Consider the following 25,000-nt stretch of genomic DNA (forward strand, 5'->3'; position numbering starts at 1 on the left):
TGCTACTATCAGGCAGGCGGTATCGCAGCATCAGTACCCGCACCAGCCGACTACATGACAGCTTCTTTCCCCAAGCAGTCAGACTGTTGAACACTTGATCTATCACGATCAATAATTAGCACTGCACTTTATTTTTCTATAATCTCACACTGGACTGTCAACATATTCTCCTCAATATACTACTTCATATATATATATATATATATATATATATATATATATATATTCATATACTCCTTACTTATTGTATTGAATATTGTGTGTATTGTTTACTGTACATTGTATATAATTATTGTGTTGTTTAAGTATGTGTACATTTGATTTGTAAATTGTTTTGTGTAAGTATGTTGTTTACTGTAATTGGTATATGTCTCGTCACTGTCATGACTGCTATGTTGCTCGGAACTGCACACAAGAATTTCACCTACTGTTGCACTTGTGTACATGGTAGTGTGACAATAAAGTGATTTGATTTTGATTTGAGATATTCAATCGGGTTCAAGTCTGGGCTCTGGCTGGGCCACTCAAGGACATTCACAGAGTTGTCCCTTAGCCAATCCTTTGTTATCTTGGCTTTGTGCTTAGGGTCGTTGTCCTGTTGGAAGATAAACCTTCAGCCCCAGTCTGAGGTCCAGAGCAGTGATTATACATATATATATATATATATATATATATATATATATATATATATATATATATATATATATTTTTTTTTTGTGCTCTTGGAAAAGATGTGTTTTTAGCTTTTTTTTTTTTTAACTCCATCAGCTTCACTACACTCTGGTGGGCGTGTAGTTTGCATAAATTATTTCAGGTATGCTGGAGTGTGACTGTTTTGTATGCCAGCATCAGGGCCTTAAATTTAATATGTGCATCAACCGGCAGCCAGTAGAGAGAGACAAAGAGTGGTCAAGTCAAGTCAAGTCAAGTGGTTTTTATTGTCGTTTCAACCATATACAGTTAGTAAAGTACACAGCAAAACGAGACAACGTTCCTCCAGGACCATGGTGCTACATAAAAACAACAAAGGACCAACACAGGACCACATGAGACAACACAACGAAATAAAATACCTATATAAAATACCTATATATACCTATATAAAGTGCACGTGCAAACATGTGCAAAGTACGGGACAGTACAACAAATTACTGACAATGAACAGGACAATAGACACAGTGCAGCGCCGACCAGTACTCAGTAGTGCAAAAGATGACAGTTTCTAAAAGCGTAAACATAACATACTATGAGATAGTGTTCTATGCACATAGCATTTATTGAGGTAGCAGACAGTAATTAAAGTGACAGTAATTAAAGTGCAACTCAGGACACGTGTGTGTGTGTGTGTGTGTGTGTGTGTCAAACCAGTCTCTGAGTATTGAGGAGTCTGATGGCTTGGGGGAAGAAGCTGTTACACAGTCTGGCCGTGAGGGCCCGAATGCTTCGGTACCTCTTGCCAGACGGCAGGAGGTTAAAGAGTTTGTGTGAGGGGTGTGTGGGGTCGTCCACAATGCTGGTTGCTTTGCGGATACAGTGTTTTTTGTAAATGTCTTTGATGGAGGGAAGAGAGACCCCAATGATCTTCTCAGCTGTCCTCACTATCCTCTGCAGGGCTTTGTGGTCCGAAATGGTGCAAGTCCCAAACCAGGCAGTGATGCAGCTGCTCAGGATGCTCTCAATAGTCCCTCTATAGAATGTAGTGAGGATGGGGGTGGGAGATGTGCTTTCCTCAGCCTTCGAAGAAAGTAGAGACGCTGCTGGGCTTTCTTGGTGATAGAGCTGGTGTTGAGGGACCAGGTGAGGTTCTCTGCCAGGTGAACACCAAGGAATTTGGTGCTCTTGACGATCTCCACAGAGCAACCGTCGATGTTCAGCGGAGTGTGTTCACCTTGTGCTCTCCTAAAGTCAACAACCATCTCTTTTGTTTTGTCGACATTCAGGGACAGGTTGTTGGCTCTACACCAGTTCGTCAGCCGCTGCACCTCCTCTCTGTATGCTGACTCGTCGTTCTTGCTGATGAGACCCACCACGGTCGTGTCATCTGCGAACTTGATGATGTGGTTCGAGCTGTGCATTGCTGCACAGTCGTGAGTCAGCAGAGTGAACAGCAGTGGACTGAGCAAACAGCCCTGGGGGGCCCCAGTGCTCAGTGTGGTGGTGGTGGAGATGCTGTTCCCGATCCGGACTGACTGAGGTCTCCCAGTCAGGAAGTCCAGGATCCAGTTGCAGAGGGAGGTGTCCAGGCCCAGCAGGTTCAGCTTTCCAATCAGGTGCTGGGGAATGATTGTGTTGAATGCTGAGCTGAAATCTATGAACAGCATTCGAACGTATGGTGTAACATGTGCTCTCTTTAGTCCATATATCATTCATCTTTCCCTCGATCCTGACTAGTCTCCCAGTTCCTGCCGCTGAAAAACATCCACACAGCATGATGCTGCCACCACCATGCTTCAGTGTAGGGATGGTATTGGCCAGTTGATGAGCGGTGCCTGGTTTCCTCCAGACATGAAACTTGCCATTCTGGCCAAAGAGTTCAATCTTTGTTTCATCAAACCAGAGAATTATGTTTCTCATGGTCTGAGAGACTCCAGGCGGGTTGTCATGTGCCTTTTACTGAAGAGTGGCTTCCGTCTGGCCACTATTCCATACAGGCGATGATGATGGATGCCACTGTGCTCATTGGGACCTTCAATGCTGCAGACATTTTTCTGTACCCTTCCCCAGATCTGTGCCTCGATACAATCCTGACTCGGAGGTCTACAGACAATTCCTTGGACTTCATGGCTTGGTTTGTGCTGTGACATGCACTGTTAACTGTGGGACCTTATATAGACAGGTGTGTGCCTTTCCAAATCATGTCCAATCAACTTTTACCACAGGTGGACTCCAAGTTGTAGAAACATATTTGTTAGGAATATTTTTGATCTGGTTGCGATCTCCAATTCCCGGTCCCGTCTTTCTATGTTCGGTGCCCAGTAAGGTGCAGTCGTGAGTGAGTCTCTGGAGACTTTGCAAAGGAAGTAGAAAGAATGACACACACATAATCGGTCTGTATTCAATCTACCCAATGTTTATTAAAGCAAGCATGTTATTTATATGTTCATGAGACAATAAACAGCCAATGGGAAAGCTGTAACAAGGCCTAGGGTCAAAAGGAGGGGAATGGGTGTAGAGGCCATATACAGATGTTCCAGCCGTGATTACGTTACGGTTGACTTTGTGGACGGGTGTGACCTTAATCAGATCACAGAAATAAGTATGCAGAACATGATAAAGAGGAAAAGAAAAACGGTCAGCAGTTGCTAAATATATTGACTCACTATTGTGCGCACTGCAGCCTGCATCTGGGGTCAACAGATCATACATGGGAGGCCAAAAGGCACGTACACGGAGCAGAACAATATGTACAACATTACATTTCTCACAATCCCTCCTTTGATCATAGAATGATCATGTTCGGGGTTCTGCTCTAGACACGTGTCTCTGCTCCATCTCTCAGGTTCTGGTAGAACCGGGTGGTGTGGTCCTCATAGGCTGATAAACAGGGTCAGGCATGCGGGCCACAGTGCTGGTGGAGCTAGAAATCTTTTGTTTGATTAAAGCCATAAAACAAGGCCATAAGCAGGTGATGATGAAAAATACAAGCAAAACGCAGAATATGACCATGAAGTAATGTTCCATTTTGTAAATGAATGTCCAAAAACCTGAAAAGAAATCAACATCCCCATTGGCGTGGTCTTGTGACCTCTTTACTATTTCAGAAATATTTTTTATACCTTGCTCTATGATTCCACCTGTTCCATCCTTTTCTGGGGCTTCACCTACCATTACACAGACCACTCCCTGTGCTGCAGTGAGCTGGTCTAATACCATCCGGTTCTGGAGCTCTTTCTTAATTCCCTCTAACACTTGTTCTGTAACATTCATAAATGTAACTAAATCAAACCTGTTCATTTCTACCTGATTCATAACATTTGTTACACCAATGGGGGCAAAGAATGATTGAAAAAACTTGTCCACTCTGTTCCAGATTCTTTGGTCCACCGGCGTGTAGTTCGGTGTGTCAGAGTGGAGGACGCCCTTTTGTTCGGGTGTGGATGGTTGAATCACATGTTGAATTGTTCCCACATGTGGAGTTTCTTCTCAGGACCTAGGGCTCCTGCATTATGCTAGCCACTGACACTGCGTGTTCAGCTCCTCCAGTGGGGTCGCACTCAGCAGTTACCTGTCGGTCCCTCCTCTGGTGCTGGCTTAACTCGGGTCGCATGGATCCACTGTTGCTGGAGGTCAGTCAGGACTGCTGTTCGGTCACGGCTATGACCGTTGCCGGACCCTGGTACCGGGGTTCCCCAGCCTTGAGAACGAGGACCGTTCAATGTTTTTCACTTAGGAGTCCACGTATTACTCGACTCGGTCACCTGTGGAGAGAGAAGCCAGTGCGACCTTTGACCCAAGGGGTCGGGAAAGGCCTACCCATTAGTATCTCAAAAGGAGAGAGTTTAGTTACACTTGATGGTGTCATTCAGTTTTGGCAGGGCCAGACGACCCTGCTTGTCTCTTAACAAATTACTCTGATCTGGTTTCACTTCATTCAAGGCCCAATGTTGAATATCAGATTCGGATGGGTTTGCCTGTAAAAGTTTTACGTCAATATCTTTTACTAAAGTTTTCTGTATCATAGAAACAGTTTCTTCAGCTTGATTTAGATCTGGTCTTATCACGACTTCCTTTGAAGCCATCTTTGCTACTTAATCAGCCAATCTGTTTCCTCTCACCTCCCCTGCCATGTGGCCTGCGACCTTTATGACAGCTTATTTCATTGGCAGTTGTGCTATTCTGAGTAATTCTGCAACTAGGTCTTTGGTGTGATATGGGTTTTCCTTCTGCTGTCTTGAAATCCCTCTCTTCACCCCATATGCATATTTTGAGTCTGTGTACATGTTAATGGGTTTTCCTTTCGCCAATTGTCATGCTCTAATTAATGAAAATAGTTCAGCGGTCTGTGCCGATTTTTATGGGAGAGAGTAGGCCTCAATGATTCGATCAGGAAGTTCAGTTACGGCATAGTCACACCAGTATATGGAATAATTTGTCTTCAACAGGACCCATCGACATACCAATGGTCCCCTCCTCCAGGGCAGATGATGAAACATCTGGCCTGCAGGAAGTGCATGTGTTTATACGGTCTAGACTGTCATGAGGAGTCATTAGAAAAAGCACCTTTGGTAAGCAGATTTGTGTAAGAAGATTCTGACTGTATCATGGAGATCACCTACCTGGTGAGATGTGTGCACAATGAGCGGAAACAATACGCTCTGCATCTTGCACCATCAATGCTGCAGCAGCCACAGCATGCAGGAAGGCCTTTGGCTGGTCTGTAGGTGCCGCCATGTGATTGTGCAAGGATCGCTGCTGCTGTACCTGCCGCCTCGTGCACGTAAAGGTGGAATGTTTCACCATCGTTGGGTAAGCCCAGAGCTGGTGGGGAGCTAAGGCTGCTCGGAGATGCTTAAAAGCCATGTCCATCTCAGCTGTCCACTTAATGGGTTCTTCTGCCCCTGAGAGTGTGGCTTCTCTCAGAATCTTGTCTTATAGAGAGCAGTTCGGCACCCAGGCTTTTTGCCATTTTGCAGTTCGTGACCAAGATAGTCAACTTTCAGTTTACCATTGCAGTTTCTCTTTGGAAGCTTTGAAGCCAGCCTGTGCCAGAACGATGCAGACAATTGTTGAGACAGCTGTGCAGGATGCAGCATCGGGGCCGAAAACTAGAATGTCGACTGCATATTGTAGCAAACAAGTCTGTGGTGGAAGCTTTGTGTCTTTCAGCGAGGCGTGCACTACAGCGGAGAATACAGCAGGCGAGTCTCAGAAACCCTGTTGCAGGTGACACCAAGTGTACTATTGGCCCCTGTATGTGAATGCGAACAGAGGCTGTGCGGCATGAGATACTGGTACACTGAAAAAGGCAGAACACAAGTCGATTACAGTCAAATGAGTGTGATCTGCAGGTATTTAATTTATAGTTGTACACACATCAGGCACCACCGGTGAGAGTGGAATGATTAAATCATTAATCTTGAGTTAGACGCCAAGTGCCATTGGCCTTCTTTCATAATTAATTGGAGTGTTATATGGAGAGTTTATAATACCTTTACACAGACATTGTTGTATTATGGGACCTATACCTTCCTCCTTTTCCTGGGACAGTGGGTATTGTTTTGCAGTATACCGACATGTCAGAGTGGAGTTTTGCAATCATTGAGGCCTGCCTCGTCTTTGTTGGCGGCCCATAGTGCCTGGTCGACATTTGGCAGTTCTGTTTTTGCTGCTGAGGATTCAGCAGATGTGAAACTGCAGACATCACCACAACATCCTGTATACACAGACTGGGAATATACTGATGGGAACAGCAATTGGAGAGAGTTAGAGTCAAATGTTATCTTAGCCCCAATTTTATGCTCCAGATCACGACCTAATAAGCAGAATGGAGATTCTGGTAAAATTAATATCTTGTCTATATGCTGCCATACTCTGCAGCAATGTGAGAAGGTCTTTAAAAGCGTCATTGTCTCCCCATGCCTAGTCTATGTGGTTCCTTTAAAGTCTTTACCTGACCTAGTTCCTCCTTCCTCTATTTGTAGCTGCTAAATTTTTGTATCCAACAAAGGCACTTTATCAATTAATATCAATTCAGTTATTTCTGGAGGTAAGGTTTTGGACAGTATGAATCTATAATCATGTCCAGTCAATTGACTGTGTGGTAAGTTTCTTTAAAACATTCACATATTGTAGAAGATACTTAACTGGGTTGTGTAATTTCTTTTTTCGTATTTTTTTTTTTTTTTTTTTGCTAGTGCCTCTATCATAGTTAGTGGAATGATTATTACAGTTAACATTTTCATCAGTGGTATGCAATATTAAACATAACTACAATAGGAATTTTATGATCGTAATCAAAATTGTATGGTCATGTACTGTACTATTATGCCTATGCTATAATAGTGTTAATTCAAAAATAATTCAACTTCTGTAATTTGATGGCTGAGTCACAATCGATGGTATTTTTCCTCTGAAATTGTAATGGGTCAGTAGGTGTTTATTCCTTTCAGACCGTCTATCCTTTTATCATGTTCTTCATTGCGTATTGGCATTTTGTTGAAAACCAGGGGCCCTCTAATCTGCAACCATGCCAATAGTGTTTTTTGATACTATTTATCTAATGGAAATGTTATTACCTGAGTGCCAAGTTGTTCTTGGATTTTATAAATTTGAACCATCGAGGTGTGACTGTAACCATACACATATCCCATGTCTGTATCAGAGCTTAAAAATATATATTGTGTAGCCCTCCCACCGGGTAGAGTGTTGTGGCTCACAAAGTATGAGTCTGTCTAGGGGATCTTAAATTTACCCACTACCCCGGTAAAGGCACATTTCTCTTCAGTTACAGTATCAACACATAACCCAGATCTCAGATCTTCACCTGATAGTGTCAGATTTGTGTTTCGATTTATTTATAAGGAATACACTTCTATGTTTACCTTTAAATTTGAAAATACAAATCCCTCAAAGGAAAAACTAATTAACAAAACAGTTCTTTCCACAGGAAATCACACAACATTATGACAGATTAATAAACATGTATTTATTATTCTCATTACTCTTTGGTTTTTGGAATAACCAAATAATTAAATTCACAAAGTCACAGCAATGAAACTTAAAAATCACTCAAATTTGACCCAGCTGGGATTTTCAGTACACAGATGGCGCGCTAGTTGGAGCTCTTTGAGGCAAAACCAGTGTACTCACGAATCAGGAAAAATAAGAATTCTAGTTGCAGAACAAGATGATAAACAGCATCAGTGACTCAACCCACAACGACATTGAGCAGATATTGATGAACTCCTCCCTCATCGAACTGGGTAGATGCATCCACGAAAATCTACACAGATCTCCTGATCTCGATGATGTCTCAGTGTTGAAGACAATAAATATGCATTTGACATGAACTCCCAGCTACATACACCACTTTGATGCTTTTACCCAAAATGAATAACCAAAAACAAAACACGGGTATATTCTTCCGGATTTCAAACGAATTACACAAATTATTACAGCTTAAACTGCAACACTGAACTTTAAGAAATAAACACGGGAATATTCTTCCAGATTTCACAATTTAAAACTAATAAAACAAATCAACGTGAGGGGGAAAAAAAAAACACAGATTCTCTCACATGAAATCTCCGTGCTAGATCTCCTCCATCTATCTGACTGACGCGAAACTGAAGTGCCCCGTCTCTCACCAAACTCTCTCGCAATAATACTATTTTTCCCGTACAAACTTATGCGTGAACGTTTCCAGTTCACACCATACTTTCGCGCAAACTTTCGTCACCGAGCTGCAGCTAAAAAAAATGAATCCGCGAACGATGACTGCGGTCAGCTTTTTTAGCGCCGAACTTCACTCATTCATCATCTTGCCTTTTTTCCTTCCTCTCTTTTTCCCGCGCCTTGAACTTCCGAGGTCAAAGTACCCAGTTCTCATCATCAGACTGATGCTCACAGAAAACACAATAAAAAACAGACATTGTATGATTTGTTTTCCCTTACACACACGTTATAAAAATTTTTTTTATAAACAGGTCTCATATATGAACATGAAAAAGTCCATCAACACTTTGATTGCATATGTGTCGTTTCAGACACAAATACAAATAATAAAATCCTCTTCTCATAAAAAAATGAAAGTTATACATTTAGAAACCCTAACATTTATCCAGGTGTCTACATTCTCCCCCACCAAAAATCGTTATGTCCTCATAACGAGGGAAAACTGATAATTACACAACTTACATTTCAATATCTTAGCTCTTTTCACATATTCACTTTTCAAATGAATGAGCAAAATAGTATCACAATAGACCCATGTCTATACTGAAACAAGTCATTAAAATTAGGATCTGGCAGTTAAGTCAACTGAACAGGTACTTAACCTTCTTGCAGCCACATTCATCCACAAGAAGACAGTAGAACAGTATCTAACAGGACTTACACCTTTAGTTTGAGCAATGGCAGACTCAAATTTTGGCTCCCCAAGAGTATCATAAGTAAACCTCTTGGGCACAGTTCTCTCTCTTTGAGACCTTCTCTCCTTTTCAATTACCTCAGTAGAGATACCTTGATTTACATCACTCTCATTCACATTTGAAAGGTCTTGCACATCACTTGCAACATCATTGCCAAGGTCTGACAATTGGCTTACACTTTGCAAGTTATCAGAATCACTTTCTGGTAGCAGTCTTGAAACAGACTCTACAGATTCATCTGTCTCAACTCTTTGAGAAATCTCAAATCTGGTTCCAGAATGCTCAAAGTTCTCAGAAACACTCTGCTAGGCAGTCTCTGAAACCGCATTCTCAGAAACCCCTGCATCATTCTGAGAAGTGTCTCTTCTCCTAGAAGTCAAAGGATGATTTTCAGGTATGTGACACCACACCCCATACATTTCATCCTCACTCTCTGAACTCACATCAAAATTCTGATCAACTCTGGCTTTTGTTTCCTGTCTTACGGGTACATTATCACCTTCCTGTTCTGGACTCTGTTTCTGTCCAGCATTCTGTCCAGCATTTTTCCTTTTCCTCAGAACTCTCTTTCTGGGTTCTGGGACACTGTCAGGAACTTGTTGCTGTCTCAACCTTTGTCCAACAGGAAGAATGTGATTCCTATGCAGAATCTTGACAGGTCCAGTTCCACTCTCTGGCTTAATACGAAACACAGGTAAGTGAGGCATCTGGCTCTGGACAATGTAAGGCTCAGCACTCCATCTGTCCGCCAACTTGTGCTTCCCTTGCAATCCAAGATTCCTGATCAATACTCTATCTCCAGGAACAAGGTGAGAGTAATGCAGTTTCTGATCATATCTTCTCTTATTTCCTGCATTCTTCTTTCCAGCTTTTTCCTCCGCCAGCTCGTATGCAGACTTCAGCTCTTGCTGCATGGTCTTTACAAAACGCTGGTAAGACTTAGTGGAAGTACCATCACTAGACACACCAAAACTCAGATCTATGGGCAATCTGGCTTCCCTTCTGAACATAAGGAAGTAAGGCGAGTATCCTGTGGCTTCGTTAAGGCTGCTATTGTACACGTGTACAAGATGTCCAATGTGACGGCTCCACTGCGGTTTCTGCTTCGAATCCAGGGTTCCCAACATATCCAAGAGGGTCCGGTTGAACCGTTCAGGTTGCGGATCACCCTGGGGATGGTAGGGCGTTGTACGGGATTTCTCCACTCCTAACAAATCAAACAACTCATGGACGAGCCTGCTCTCGAAATCCCGTCCCTGATCCGAATGCATCCGTCTAGGCAAACCATAATGAACAAAATACTTCTCCCACAATACTTTTGCAACTGTGGCCGCCTTCTGGTCCTTAGTCGGAAATGCTTGCGCATACCTCGTGTAGTGGTCAGTGATGACTAAGACATTTCCAATGTTCTTGGAGTCTGGCTCAATGGATAAAAAATCCATACACACAAGATCCATAGGTCCATCACTGGATAAGTGTGACAATGGTGCAACTCTCTTTGGCAGGGTTTTCCTCTGGACACATCGGGCACATGTTTGGCAGTACTTCTCCACCTCCATCTTCATTCGTGGCCAGTAAAATCTCTCTCTTACCAAGCCATATGTCTTGTCAAATCCCAGGTGTCCAGAATCATCATGAAGCGACCGGAGAACTACTTCATGAAACTGCCCGGGCAAGCACAATTGCTTACGACGGGGTTTGTTTGGGGCTTGAGTGCACCGAGACATCACTCCATTCTCCATTACTAATCTTTCCCACTCTCTCATGATCAAGGGAATATCCTTGTGAGATTCCTTCTTGACCTTGGACAGATCTCCTCCTTTAAGAGCTTTCCATATCTCTCCAAGACAAGGATCCTCCTGCTGAGCACGTGACAGCTCTGCAGAACTCAGTTTTGGAATAGTGGAAGTATCCAGAGTGGCTAAGTTGCAGTAAGCTCTGGGGACTGATTTAGGAGATCCTCCCAATGATGTGACAATCCTGCTGGTAGTTGCTAAGCAGTTGGACTTGTCTTGCACTGGCAGTTTACACAGGGATCTCACTCCAGAGGATGATATATTAGTCCACTCCTGGTCCTTCACTCCCCTATGTGGACGTCGAGACAAAGCATCGGCATCACCATTTTGTCTCCCAGGCCTGTACTTGAGACTGAAGTCGCATGCAGAAAGGGCCGCCAGCCACCTGTGTCCTGTAGCATCCAGTTTGGCTGTGGTCAGAACATAAGTTAGCGGATTGTTGTCTGTCTGCACTTCAAACTTTGCTCCGTACAGGTAATCATGTAGCTTGTCAACAACAGCCCACTTTAACACCAAGAACTCAAGTTTGTGGACTGGGTAGTTCCTCTCAGACGGTGTCAAGCTTCTGCTGACAAATGCTACAGGCCTCAACCCCTGTCCTTGGTCCTGATACAGCACCCCACCCAACCCTTCACAGCAGGCATCAACATGTAAGATGTACGGGAGCTGAGAATTAGCAAAGACCAACACAGGAGCCCGGGTAAGTCTAACCTTCAACTCGTTAAAAGCAGCTTCACAAGCATCAGTCCATCTACTTCCAAATGGATCCGAGGCTTTATATATGACTCTATATGACTATATATGTCTGGCTTAAGGCGGGAAACCAGACGGTCCCTCTACAGTCATCAACATCACACTTGCTAACAGCAATCACCCGTTCATATGCAGTTCTGATCTCAGGATGAACAGTTAGGGTATGAAGAAAATCATTTCCCATCTTCGTCTTGCAAACTTCTACCAGCTTCTTTACCACTGCCGTGTTTGTTCCCACCAGAATATTGACATCTCCTTTCATGACAGGATCGGGACAGACCACTCTGCCACTCCTGCCACAGATCCTGGAAACTCCAGCCTTAAAGACAAGCTTAATCCCCATATCTCCAAATTTTCAATGGGTGTCAATGGCAGATGCTTCAAGTGTTTCTCATAAAAGGATCTGTACAACAGCGTGACCTGCGATCCACTATCCAGCAAAGCCTTAGTGTAGATACCTTCCACCTGGATGGGAAGAACAGAGCTAGGTCCCACTAACCCGCTCGGAAGATCTACTTGCTCAGCTCTTGCTCTTTTGCACTTTGTGGAACGTGTCTTCCCCGGAGCTTCAGGCCGTTCCTCTACTGAGCCCCGGAGGCGTTTCCCGACGGCTGTCTCATTCTGATGAGCCGCTGGTTTACTCTCCTGAGATTCTCTTCCTTGGTACAGTCACGTTTCATATGCCCATCTTCTCCACATCTGTAACAGAAGATGTTAGCTTTGTTCACTTGTCGGGTTGGTGTTTTGCTCTCTGCGGTCGCAGCCAAACTGTGCGTAACTGAATGTTCATAAGTCACTGGTTCTTTCGCCACAGCTGACAAACGAGACACCTCATTCTTCAACCCCCTAATCTCCCTCTTCAGCATTTCTACTTCTGAATTGGCCAGATTGGTGTTACCAGATGACTCATTTTTTTTTAAGGGCACCCCAAACACAGCTACATTTTCATACACTGAGCTCCTATGGTTCAACATACTCTCTTCTTCTCGGACCTCTTTCATTAACTCATTGAAGGAAGGAGGGGCACACAGCTTATGGGTCATCCTCAAGCGCATTGCCACCATGTCACTTGAAAGAGCACCTCTAATTATTTGCTGCATTCGAAGACGATTTATTGCAGGGAACTCAATGCCTCTTTTCCTCAGCATACTGTGTAGCATCCTATCCAACCTTATTATGTAAGCTGAGAGCTTCTCTCCCTCACTCTGGTAAGTGCTCCTAAATTTTAACATCAAATCTGCAGCATCCTCAGTGGTGCCAAACACTGACTCTAACGCACTGAGGTAGTCACTAAAAGTAGCAGATGGGTTACCAGTCTTCTCGAACCTCACAATGTCCGCTGCAGGACCTCTGAGACACTCTACTAGTCTCTGCTTCTTGACATTATCAGAAAACTGCCACTATTCCAGAATGTGAGTAGTTTGCTCCACCCAGACCTCATACTCATCCTCTCCATGGGGAGTGGGAAGGAACCCAGAGAAGGGACGCAGCTTCCTATATCCAGCTCTCTCCTCAGATGAAGCCACATGACATGTTTGAACAAGGGAGTTTATGGCATCAACCAGTTTAGTGTCAAGCACAGGTGTAGAGGAAGCCAAACTTGGAATGTCAGATAGCGACTTTCCCTCTGCTTGAAGAAAAGACATCAGCTTAGTCTGAAACTCATCTTCCCTACTGTGTTTAGATGCTTCAGCTGCGGAATGCACAACCTGCGTGTACCAGGTACCTACTTCAGGTCCTCCAAGCTCTGCAGGTATAGACATCTCAGAAACCTTGCTAATGTAACGTATGACCTTGTCCTGTTTCACTGTTTCCCCTTTGTTTTCCATTTGTGTCACTTTCGTTATTCCATAGTCTTCACTTTTGACCCGTCTGTACCTCCATAGTCTTGTTAGCCCTTGTGTTCATTGTTTATTGTTTGCACCTGTCCTTGTTAGTTTCCCATTGGTTTCTGTTCATCACCTTATCTTGTTATTTTGAGTTCTGTTTGTTCATTGGTCCTTTCTTGTATTTATACCCTGCCTGTTTGTTCAGTCACTGTCGATCGTTGTTCGTTATGTATGTTAGTGAATGTTGTTAAGCCTGCTCTGTGTTTCCTTCCCGAGTTCTCTGTTTATGTTTATTTCCCCATTGTGGGTTTTCCTTTGTGTTTGTTTATTTAATAAAGTTATAAAGTTACTGCGTTTGGATCCTCAACCTTGTCTCCCTCGTTGTCCTCCCGCTAATCGTAACAGAACGATCGACCACACATGGATCCAGCAGCCTATTCAGCAAACTATCGGCTCCTTTGCCTCAAGCAGGGGGACCGACCTTTGGAGGACCACATCCAGGACTTTCTTCCCCTGGCAAGCGTCTCTGACTTCCCGGACCCAATCCTGGTGAGCTTCTTCAGGGGCAATCTGAACGCTTCACTGAGGGAGCGGCTACCACCAGCAACGCACGAGTGGACTCTCTGCAGCTTCATAGAGGTGACTTTGCGGGTCAGCGGATCGCCGTTAACCGTGGGCGACGCTGAGGAGGACCCTACCTCTCCTCCCTCAGTGGTGACTCTCCAGTCGCCCATGGCGCTTCTTGTTACGCCACCCCCATCTGTAAGCGAGCCCCCCTCCTTGCCAGTCGCTCTCCACGAGCCAGCGCGGTCCACTTCCTCTGCCCGGAGGAGGAGGAGAAGACAGGCTTTCGCCTCCCGGCTTACGCCTTCCACGGTGAGCGAGCCAGCGCCCACGCCTTCCACGGTGAGCGAGCCAGAGCCCACGCACATCACCGTGAGCGAGCCAGAGCCCACGCACATCACCGTGAGCGAGCCAGAGCCCACGCACATCACCGTGAGCAAGCCAGAGCCCACGCACATCACCTTGAGCGAGCCAGAGCCCACGCACATCACCGTGAGCGAGCCAGAGCCCACGCACATCACCGTGAGCGAGCCTGAAGCTATGACCGTCCCTGAGCCAGCGCCTGTAGCCTCGACTGTCCCTGAGCCAGCGCCTGTAGCCTCGACCGTCCCTGAACCAGCGCCTGTAGTCTTGACCGTCCCTGAGCCAGCGCCTGTAGCCTTGACCGTCCCTGAGCCAGCGCCTGTAGCCTCGACCGTCCCTGAGCCAGCGCCAGCTGCCATGATCGTCCCAGGGCCAACGCCCGTAGCCATGACCGTCCAAGAGCCAGTGCCAGTAGCCATGACCGTCCAAGAGCCAGCACCCCCCAAGCTTTCCAGAGCTCCGCCGCCCGAGCTTTCCAGAGCTCCACCTTCTGAGCCTCCCGAGCTTTCCAGAGCTCCGCCTTCCGAGCTCTCCAGAGCCCCACCTACCGAGTCTTCCAGGACTCCGCCTCTCAAGCCTTCTAGGGCTCCGCCCCTCAAGCCTCTCGAGCCTTCTAGGGCTCCGCCCCTCAAGCCTCTCGAGCTTTCCAGAGCTCCTCCTCTCGAGCCTCTCGAGCCTTCCAGGGCTCCGCCAATCAAGCCTCTCGAGCCTTCCAGGGCTCCGCCTCTCGAGCCCTCCAGGGCGCCGCCTCTCAAGCCTTCCAGGGCTCCGCCTCTCAAGCCTTCCAGGGCTCTGCCTCTCAAGCCTCTCCAGCCTTCCAGGGCTCCGCCTCTCAAGCCTCTCGAGCCTTCCAGGGCTCCACCAATCAAGCCTCTCGAGCCTTCCAGGGCTCCGCCTCTCAAGCCTCTCGAGCCCTCCAGGGCTCCACCTCTCAAGCCTTCCAGGGCTCCGCCTCTCAAGCCTCTCGAGCCTTCCAGGGCTCCGCCTCTCAAGCCTCTCGAGCCTTCCAGGGCTCCGCCAATCAAGCCTCTCGAGCCTTCCAGGGCTCCGCCTCTCAAGCCTCTCGAGCCCTCCAGGGCTCCGCCTCTCGAGCCTTCCAGGGCTCTGCCTCTCAAGCCTCTCGAGCCTTCTAGGGCTCCGCCTCTCAAGCCTCTTGAGCCTTCTAGGGCTCCGCCTCTCAAGCCTCTCGAGCCATCCAGGGCTCCGCCTCTCAGGCCTCTCGAGCCTCCTTCGGCTCCGCCCCCAGAGCCTCCTACGGCTCTACAACCAGAGACTCCAGAGCCTTCTAAAGCTCCGCCTCCCGAGCCTCCTACGGCTCTACTCCCAGAGCCTTCTGAGCCCCCTACGGCCCCGCCTCCCGAGCCTCCTTCGGCTCCGCCCCAGAGCCTCCTACGGCCCTGCAACCAGAGACTCCAGAGCCTTCTAAAGCTCCGCCTCCCGAGCCTCCTACGGCTCTACTCCCAGAGCCTTCTGAGCCCCCTACGGCTCCGCCTCCCGAGCCTCCTTCGGCTCCGCCCCCAGAGCCTCCTACGGCTCTGCTCCCAAAGATTCCAGAGCCTTCTAGGGCTCCGCCTCTGAAACCTCCTACGGCGCCACTTCCCTCGGCTCCACCTCCAGAGCCTTCCAGGCCTCCGCCTCTAGAGCCTCCTACGGCGCCACCTCCATCGGTTCCGCCTCCAGAGCCTTCCAGGCCTCCGCCTTTAAAGCCTCCTACGGCGCCACCTCCCTCGACTCTGCCTCCAGAGCCTTACAGAGCTTCGCCTCTAGAGCCTCCTACGGCGCCACCTCCTGAGCCTCCCACGGCGCCACCTCCTGAGCCTCCCACGGCGCCACCTCCTGAGCCTCCCACGGCGCCACCTCCTGAGCCTCCCACGGCGCCGCCTCCTGAGCCTCCCACGGCTCTGCCTCCTGAGCCTCCCACGGCTCTGCCTCCTGAGCTTCCAGAGCCTCCCTCAGCTCCGCCTCCTGAGCTTCCAGAGCATCGGACAGGGACGGGTCCAAGAGGCCTGGGAGGCGGCCTCAGGATAGGGACAGGTCCCGGGGGCGAAACTGAGAAGGGCTCTGGAGACGGAGCTGAGGGAGGCTCTGGAAGCTCAGGAGACGGAGCTGAGGGAGGCTCTGGAAGCTCAGGAGGCGGAGCTGAGGGAGGCTCTGGAAGCTCAGGAGGCAGAGCCGTGGGAGGCTCAGGAGGCGAGCGTGGGAGGCTCAGGAGGCAGAGCCGTGGGAGGCTCTGCCTCCTGAGCCTCCCACGGCTCTGCCTCCTGAGCCTCCCACGGCTCCGCCTCCTGAGCCTCCCACGGCTCTGCCTCCTGAGCTTCCAGAGCCTCCCACGGCGCCGCCTCCTGAGCCTCCCACGGCGCCGCCTCCTGAGCCTCCCACGGCTCTGCCTCCTGAGCCTCCCACGGCTCTGCCTCCTGAGCTTCCAGAGCCTCCCTCAGCTCCGCCTCCTGAGCTTCCAGAGCCTCCCTCAGCTCCGTCTCCAGAGCCCTTCTCAGTTTCGCCCCCGGGACCTGTCCCTATCCTGAGGCCGCCTCCCAGGCCTCTTGGACCCGTCCCTGTCCGATGGCCACCTCCCAGGCCCCCTGAACCTGCCCCTCTGTGCCCCCAGGGACTGCCTAATTGGCCCCGTGTACTGTCTCTTTTCCCTTTGTGCCCCTGTGGACTGTTTAATTTCCCTCGTTGCCCCCTTGGACTTCCTGCATGCCCTCTGTGCCCCTTGGACTGTCTCCCTGCTCATGTGCCCCCCTGGTCTGTCTGTCTGCCCCGGTGCCATCATTTTGTTCTCTATGGTTGTTTTGTCTTGGGTTTTGTTTTTCGTTTTGGATCGTCTTGGATCCGATCCTTAGAGGGGGGCTATGTAACGTATGACCTTGTCCTGTTTCACTGTTTCCCCTTTGTTTTCCATTTGTGTCACTTTCGTTATTCCATAGTCTTCACTTTTGACCCGTCTGTACCTCCATAGTCTTGTTAGCCCTTGTGTTCATTGTTTATTGTTTGCACCTGTCCTTGTTAGTTTCCCATTGGTTTCTGTTCATCACCTTATCTTGTTATTTTGAGTTCTGTTTGTTCATTGGTCCTTTCTTGTATTTATACCCTGCCTGTTTGTTCAGTCACTGTCGATCGTTGTTCGTTATGTATGTTAGTGAATGTTGTTAAGCCTGCTCTGTGTTTCCTTCCCGAGTTCTCTGTTTATGTTTATTTCCCCATTGTGGGTTTTCCTTTGTGTTTGTTTATTTAATAAAGTTATAAAGTTACTGCGTTTGGATCCTCAACCTTGTCTCCCTCGTTGTCCTCTCGCTAATCGTAACAGCTAACTGTCTCAATCAGAAGAAACTGCTGTCGCTTAGTCTTATCAAAGAGGCAATCAAGCACTTTGCATTTCCTCATTCCCAGAGCAGCATCCAGCACTTCATAAACTACTTTGTCTTCACAATCTGTAGGTACGTTGCTCAGAATGATAATTCTGTCCAACTCAACACCTTTTTCTCTGCACCAATCAATAATCTCACTAACCTCCATTTTGTTCACCTGTGTCATAAACAGTGTATGCTCAGAAAAACAGGTTATGACTGTTAAGCATTAAAGTTCTCTTCACAGAATTCTCAAAGAAACAATATACACATAAATCACTTAAAAAAAAAAAAACAATTCACAAACTTTTTCCACAGAACACACAAGTTCACCGTGTCTGAAACACAATCTGAATAATCTGACTGGATCCCGGACGAGCCCCCACAAAAATGTAGCCCTCCCACCGGGTAGAGTGTTGTGGCTCACAAAGTATGAGTCTGTCTAGGGGATCTTAAATTTACCCACTACCCCGGTAAAGGCACATTTCTCTTCAGTTACAGTATCAACACATAACCCAGATCTCAGATCTTCACCTGATAGTGTCAGATTTGTGTTTCGATTTACACTTCTGTGTTTACCTTTAAATTTGAAAATACAAATCCCTCAAAGGAAAAAACTAATTAACAAAACAGTTCTTTCCACAGGAAATCAAACAACATTATGACAGATTAATAAACATGTATTTATTATTCTCATTACTCTTTGGTTTTTGGAATAACCAAATAATTAAATTCACAGTCACAGCAATGAAACTTAAAAATCACACTGTAAAAAGTTTGCTGTAATTTTTACAGTAACTTACTGGCAGCTGGATGCCAGTAAGTTACTGTAAAATGATTTACAGTATAATTACTGTATTTTCATTTACAGTAATATTACTGTATTTTCATTTACAGTATTTGTACTGTATTTTCATTTACAGTAATATTACTGTATTTTCATTTACAGCATATGTACTGTATTTTCATTTACAGTAATATTACTGTATTTTCATTTACAGCATATGTACTGTATTTTCATTTATAATTAATTTAATTTAAATGTTATTTAGTTAAGATTTCATTTGTATTTTTTTTATTAATATTTTCCACCTGTAAGAAAATCTAATTGTAGCAACACCAACCCCCAAAAAATCACAATTACTCATGCACATTTTACATTTATTGTCTTTGTTGAACTTTTAAATTTTCATACATTTACAAGTTCCAATGTATCTGTAATGTAACATAGCTAAAAGCGTACACATTTTCAAAGTGATACAAGCCAAAATAAAATGCAATAAAAAATCAGTTTGTTGTTACTTTTTAGTAATTTTGCCAATAAAGTCAACAATCTCTCTGATGAGAGATGCCACAGGGAGATTCAGACTGATGCTTTTTCTTTGCATCTTCTATCCAGATTTTTGGCTGATGTGTGACTTTGATTGCTATTTGGTGCCATCAGGGTTGATTCTCAGAATGAACCTGCAAGCACAAGAAAAAATTAATTATTTCTCATACCAGTGTTTCTCCAACTGTCATAACTCCGTAATGTATGCACTTTGGGGCCAATAAAAGCAATATGTACTGAATACCTACAGGTAAAGTGCATAAATACCGTAGTTGATGATCCATGACATTCAAATCACTGAATCATTCAAATCACCATTACAACTAAATATATATACTTATGCTGCAACCCTCATTTCGAAAAGAAAAATCCATTTTAAAAAATATATAAAAAGATTTATAGACTCACTAATTAACCTAACATACATGTGGGAAAAAGTATAGCAATGGGAGGAAACTCAAAGAAAGGCCCTAGATGGCCAGCACATGCATACCCAGGATGTTCTTACATCAAGGCAACAATTCTTACCACTGAGCTGCCCTTTTTCAGCCTAGACAGGTTGGCATTACAACAAAATCACTGTCCATTTTCCCACCATCTACATCCCTCATCTACTACATTGATGGTTAATATCAAAATGAGAATCAGAATCAACTTTAATGGCCAAGTATTAGTACACATTCAAGGACTTTGACCAGTTTTTAATTGCTCTCAATGTGCTTACACAGGATTTATATTATATTTGATCAATAAAATATATATCAAAGTGGATTGACCCCAACTCAAATTAGGAATATAAATTCTGCGCAATTTGTTGTCACACTGTCATTTAACAATTGGTGTTATGCTGCTTTTTAAGTATTTAATGATGTACAAACCTCTGAATAAACTCCGGTGTACTGGCCGCCTCTTCCTGGTACTGGACATTGAATACATAGTAGCAGCCAAACAGGACAGCTAATGCTGATGAAAAATCTGTTAGCTCCTGCGGCTGGATGATGACGCTGCCCTCCATAGTTAGCATCCATGTTTTTGCTTGAAGAACAGAATCTCCTGTAACAAACACCATCACAACAGCTTTTTAGTATTGTCACAGGCTATGCGTAAGAGCTTAAAGCTGGTGTAGTACAGACCCACCATCGGATCATAATCTCAGCCATAGTATCAATTAATAAAATTATTTTCATAGCCTTACCAAGTGCAATCACCTTGGGATGCTGGGAACAGGGAAGTTTCTCTCTACATCTGCTGGAGTTGCAGTGACCTAAGTGCAGCAATTAACAAAAAGTAGGAAGAAATTCATTAAATATATAGAGAACATACTTGTGTCTTTCTTTACAATACTTTCAAATAGGCTCCTCTGAGGTTATGCTTATATGTCACTATGTGTTATATCTTGTGATACAACCCCTTGACCAGCTCAAGTATGTCTGCCTATCTTGCAATTCACAGTTTAATTCTATAACAGGCTTATTACCTGTAAAGTTTGATTTTTGAATTATGCAAATAAAACGGACCCTCAAATGCATGACACATATATACAAAACATGAATAGTCTTTGAAATGTCAAACTATGATCCTAATTACAATCAATATTCTCTAGAAACAGCTGTTCAAATTAGCATTAATACTTACATCAGCCAAAAGAAAGAGTGAATCCTCCCTCTCTCTGAAGTAATTCATTGTGGTAATCATAGATGAAAACTGCAAGGTCAAGTTGACAAATCTAGAATTATTCAGGTTCATATTTTGATATGGTGGTAAAACCAGGAAAGCGTTCACACAGATAAAATTACATTGTTTGCACACAAATCGCGCGGACATTTTTACTGTAACCACTAACTAGTTGCTTGATAAATATCAACGACGAAACAATGTTATGAGAGGCTGCTGATTTAATGGCAACGTTTTAAATGTCAAATAACATTGGTTTAAGCGCCAGTTTCTTTATCTTTTGTATGTCTGCTTAACTTACCGTTACGACGGAAACACCAGAAAAGACAAAAGACACCTCCAATCTGGGACTCGAACACGATCCAGACTACAACCTTGAAGAAAAAAAAGAGATGCACTTGAAAACACTGTCTCATAAAATAATAACAATAAACTCCGTTTGAACATCGGTGTTGCCTCACACTCTTTAGTATTTCACGTTAGCTATTTACGTTGAGTTAAACACTCCTCCTGGTTAGCTAACGTTAAAGCGGCAGAGGAACACACAAATGTTGCGTTTCTCTGTTTAACTAAGGGTTTCTTCAGCTAATTTAATTGATATTAACATATTCACCAGTTGATAATATCACGTTATGACGACAATCAAGTTGCAAGTTGCATAACGTGATAATATCATGTTATGACGACAATCACCGACAACTCCTGGCCAACAGCCAAAAAAAACGAGCGCCAAAAGACAAAAAGTTACTAATAAAACTTTCTTTAATCAGATGACGCGCATTAGTATGCTGTTAACATTACAAATCAATACATTTGAAAATGTCTCTGTTTTATATAATTAAATATAATAATACAAACAATATAGGCCTACTAACCTTTTCGATGAATCACCGTTGTACAATGTCAAACAGTTGTCCTTTATCTCACTTTCACCAAACAGGATGGAAAAAAATATTTGAAAAGAAATCTCTCTTCCCATTGGTCAGTTTTTTGTGGGCAGGTTCACTACTGTAAATGGATTTACAGTACAGAAGAATTACTGTAGAATTACAGTAATAACCATATATTTTCCCATAATCCTTTGCTATTTACAGTAATGTACTGTATACACATTTTACAGTATCTTGCTGTACTTATTACAGTAAAATACTGTTCAAATTACAAAAATCAGTTACAGTGCACTCAAATTTGACCCAGCTGGGATTTTCAGTACACAGATGGCGCGCTAGTTGGAGCTCTTTGAGGCAAAACCAGTGTACTCACGAATCAGGAAAAATAAGAATTCTAGTTGCAGAACAAGATGATAAACAGCATCAGTGACTCAACCCACAACGACATTGAGCAGATATTGATGAACTCCTCCCTCATCGAACTGGGTAGATGCATCCACGAAAATCCACACAGATCTCCTGATCTCGATGATGTCTCAGTGTTGAAGACAATAAATATGCATTTGACATGAACTCCCAGCTACATACACCACTTTGATGCTTTTACCCAAAATGAATAACCAAAAACAAAACACGGGTATATTCTTCCGGATTTCAAACGAATTACACAAATTATTACAGCTTAAACTGCAACACTGAACTTTATGAAATAAACACGGGAATATTCTTCCGGATTTCACAATTTAAAACTAATAAAACAAATCAACGTGAAAGGAAAAAAAAACACAGATTCTCTCACATGAAATCTCCGTGCTAGATCTCCTCCATCTATCTGACTGACGCGAAACTGAAGTGCCCCGTCTCTCACCAAACTCTCTCGCAATAATACTATTTTTCCCGTACAAACTTATGCGTGAACGTTTCCAGTTCACACCATACTTTCGCGCAAACTTTCGTCACCGAGCTGCAGCTAAAAAAAATGAATCCGCGAACGATGACTGCAGTCAGCTTTTTTGGCGCCGAACTTCACTCATTCATTATCTTGCCTTTTTTCCTTCCTCTCTTTTTCCCGCGCCTTGAACTTCCGAGGTCAAAGTACCCAGTTCTCATCATCAGACTGATGCTCACAGAAAACACAATAAAAACAGACATTGTATGATTTGTTTTCCCTTACACACACGTTATAAAAAACTTTTTATAAACAGGTCTCATATATGAACATGAAAAAGTCCATCAACACTTTGATTGCATATGTGTCTTTTCAGACACAAATACAAATAATAAAATCCTCTTCTCATTAAAAAATGAAAGTTATACATTTAGAAACCCTAACATTTATCCAGGTGTCTACAATTGTAATCTAAAAATTTCATAACATATCAGATTTGCAAACGCAGATAAAATAAGGTATAACCTTCTATGGTATGGTTCTGTATTTATATTTCTGAAAGTTTTTATACTTTTCTCTTAACCAAGGAAATTCCTTTTCAAAGTTTCACCAGACAGCTTTCATTCCCAACATTCATTCAATACATAAAATATGATCTTTTCTTTATTCAGACAACAGTCACTTTCATCATATCCCTTTATAGGGCTTATTTACAGGGCTCATACAACATACACATTCTCATATGCACTCATGCTTCAGGCATAATTCTCACTCTTACGGATACTCTCACAAGCAAACCAAAAAAATGTCAAACAATAACAAACATGTAACAAACAACATATAATTCTCCAAACACTCAGTTATAATGCCTGCTGGACTGGGCACCTTCTTCTAACAAATTACCCTTTTTTTTTTCTTTTTCTTTTTTTTCAGAACTTTATCCGTCCTCTTCCCACCTTAGTGAGGATATGTTCAACTGCTACAGTCAATCTGAGGTATTTTACCTCCTTTCTGTGTATCTCACAGAGCAAACGCTCCCTTTCCAGGGGCACACTGATGCAGAGAAACCCTTTCCAATAAAATATTTTTTATATGCATTTGTTCAAAATGGAGTGATCAGCTCCCTTTCTGCAGCTTTGGCAGAGAAATAACCTTCCCTTTCTTTTTAGGGAGTCCAACAAATGCACACAATATACGGTTCAGAGATACCTCAACAAACAGGTCAACATAAGTTTGTCAAAAAATTTATCTTACCTGTTTGTGAGGTATTCCGGACGAGCACCCAAACTGTTCTCCACGCGATCTCCAATTCCCCGGTCCCGTCTTTCTATGTTCGTGCCCAGTGAGGTGCAGTCGTGAGTGAGTCTCTGAAGACTTCGCGAAGGAAGTAGAAAGAATGACACACACACAATTGGTCTGTATTCAATCTACTCAATGTTTATTAGAGCAAGCATGTTATTTATATGTTCATGAAACAATAAACAGCTAATGGGAAAGCGGTAACAAGGCCTAGGGTCAAGGGGGAGAGAATGGGTGTAGAGGCCATATATAGATGTTCCAGCCGTGATTACGTTACGGTTGACTTTGTGGACGGGTGTGACCTTAATCAGATCACAGAAATAAGTATGCGGAACATGATAAAGAGGAAAAGAAAAACAGTCAGCAGTTGCTAAATATATTGACTCACTATTGTGCGCACTGCAGCCTGCATCTGGGGTCAACAGATCATACATGGGAGGCCAAAAGACACGTACACAGAGCAGAACAATATGTACAACATTACATTTCTCTCAATATTGTTTGTAGACAATATTAAAAGAGGAAGTCTAAAGTAAGTGGGCACTGCCCACAGATGAGTGAGAGGCAAAAGGTGACATGACTTGCTTTCAAATAAATATTTTCTCATCCCACCAGTTTAAATGTTAGCGTTTTTCAAGTGAAGATGCTGTTGGCGGTGAACTAACAGAAACCATGTCTGGGAACTAACAGCCAGATTCTATTGTGCAAGAGAGACAATGTAGGCTATGAAGTAATTCATAAAGAATTTATATATTTCCAACAATGAGGAGAGAAATCCTTAAAACAGGCAAGTGATAAAATGCACAGAATTTAGGCTTGAGGCTTTTGTAGTGAAACAATAAGACAATGAAGCTTCTGCAGAGGGCCCATTCCCAGATAGCAAAATAGATTGGAGCAGAATTTGGCAAATTTCGACAGTGAGTTTGGCCCACGTACCTCGTGGAATTAAGGTCAAAGATTGTCCCAAAAGTCATGCCAAATTCAGCCAAACCCACAAGCGGCCAAAACTAACCCACAACTTTCCGGTATCCACACATATGCCACACCCACCCCAGAACTAACCCAGAACTTACCCTAAAGCCCCAGAAAGCAGCCGTAATATGTCCACAGTTATGCCAGAATCCTCAGATGTCAGCCAGATAACAGCCTTAACATTACCAACCTCCATATAAAA

At 44.2% G+C, this 25,000-nt stretch overlaps 1 protein-coding gene and 1 long non-coding RNA gene across 2 annotated transcripts in view; both read right to left on the bottom strand.

The window, feature by feature from the left end:
* Positions 1-19,958: 19,958 nt before the first annotated feature.
* On the bottom strand, positions 19,959-21,182 carry LOC127648699 (uncharacterized). Its single transcript, XR_007971200.1, has 4 exons — positions 21,050-21,182; positions 20,710-20,778; positions 20,270-20,338; positions 19,959-20,127 (listed from the first exon to the last, which is right to left on the bottom strand). It is a non-coding gene; the product is annotated as an uncharacterized LOC127648699 (long non-coding RNA).
* A 1,546-nt stretch (positions 21,183-22,728) lies between these two features.
* The window catches only part of LOC127649739 (uncharacterized), a 16,180-nt gene continuing 13,908 nt past the window's right edge, over positions 22,729-25,000 (bottom strand). The window contains exon 4 of the mRNA XM_052134966.1: positions 22,729-22,755. Coding sequence (XP_051990926.1) covers positions 22,729-22,755 — 27 coding nt within the window. The remainder of the gene's footprint in view (positions 22,756-25,000) is intronic.

This window comes from Xyrauchen texanus, chromosome 9 (genome assembly GCF_025860055.1).
Source record: "Xyrauchen texanus isolate HMW12.3.18 chromosome 9, RBS_HiC_50CHRs, whole genome shotgun sequence".
NCBI classification, from domain to species: domain Eukaryota; kingdom Metazoa; phylum Chordata; class Actinopteri; order Cypriniformes; family Catostomidae; genus Xyrauchen; species Xyrauchen texanus.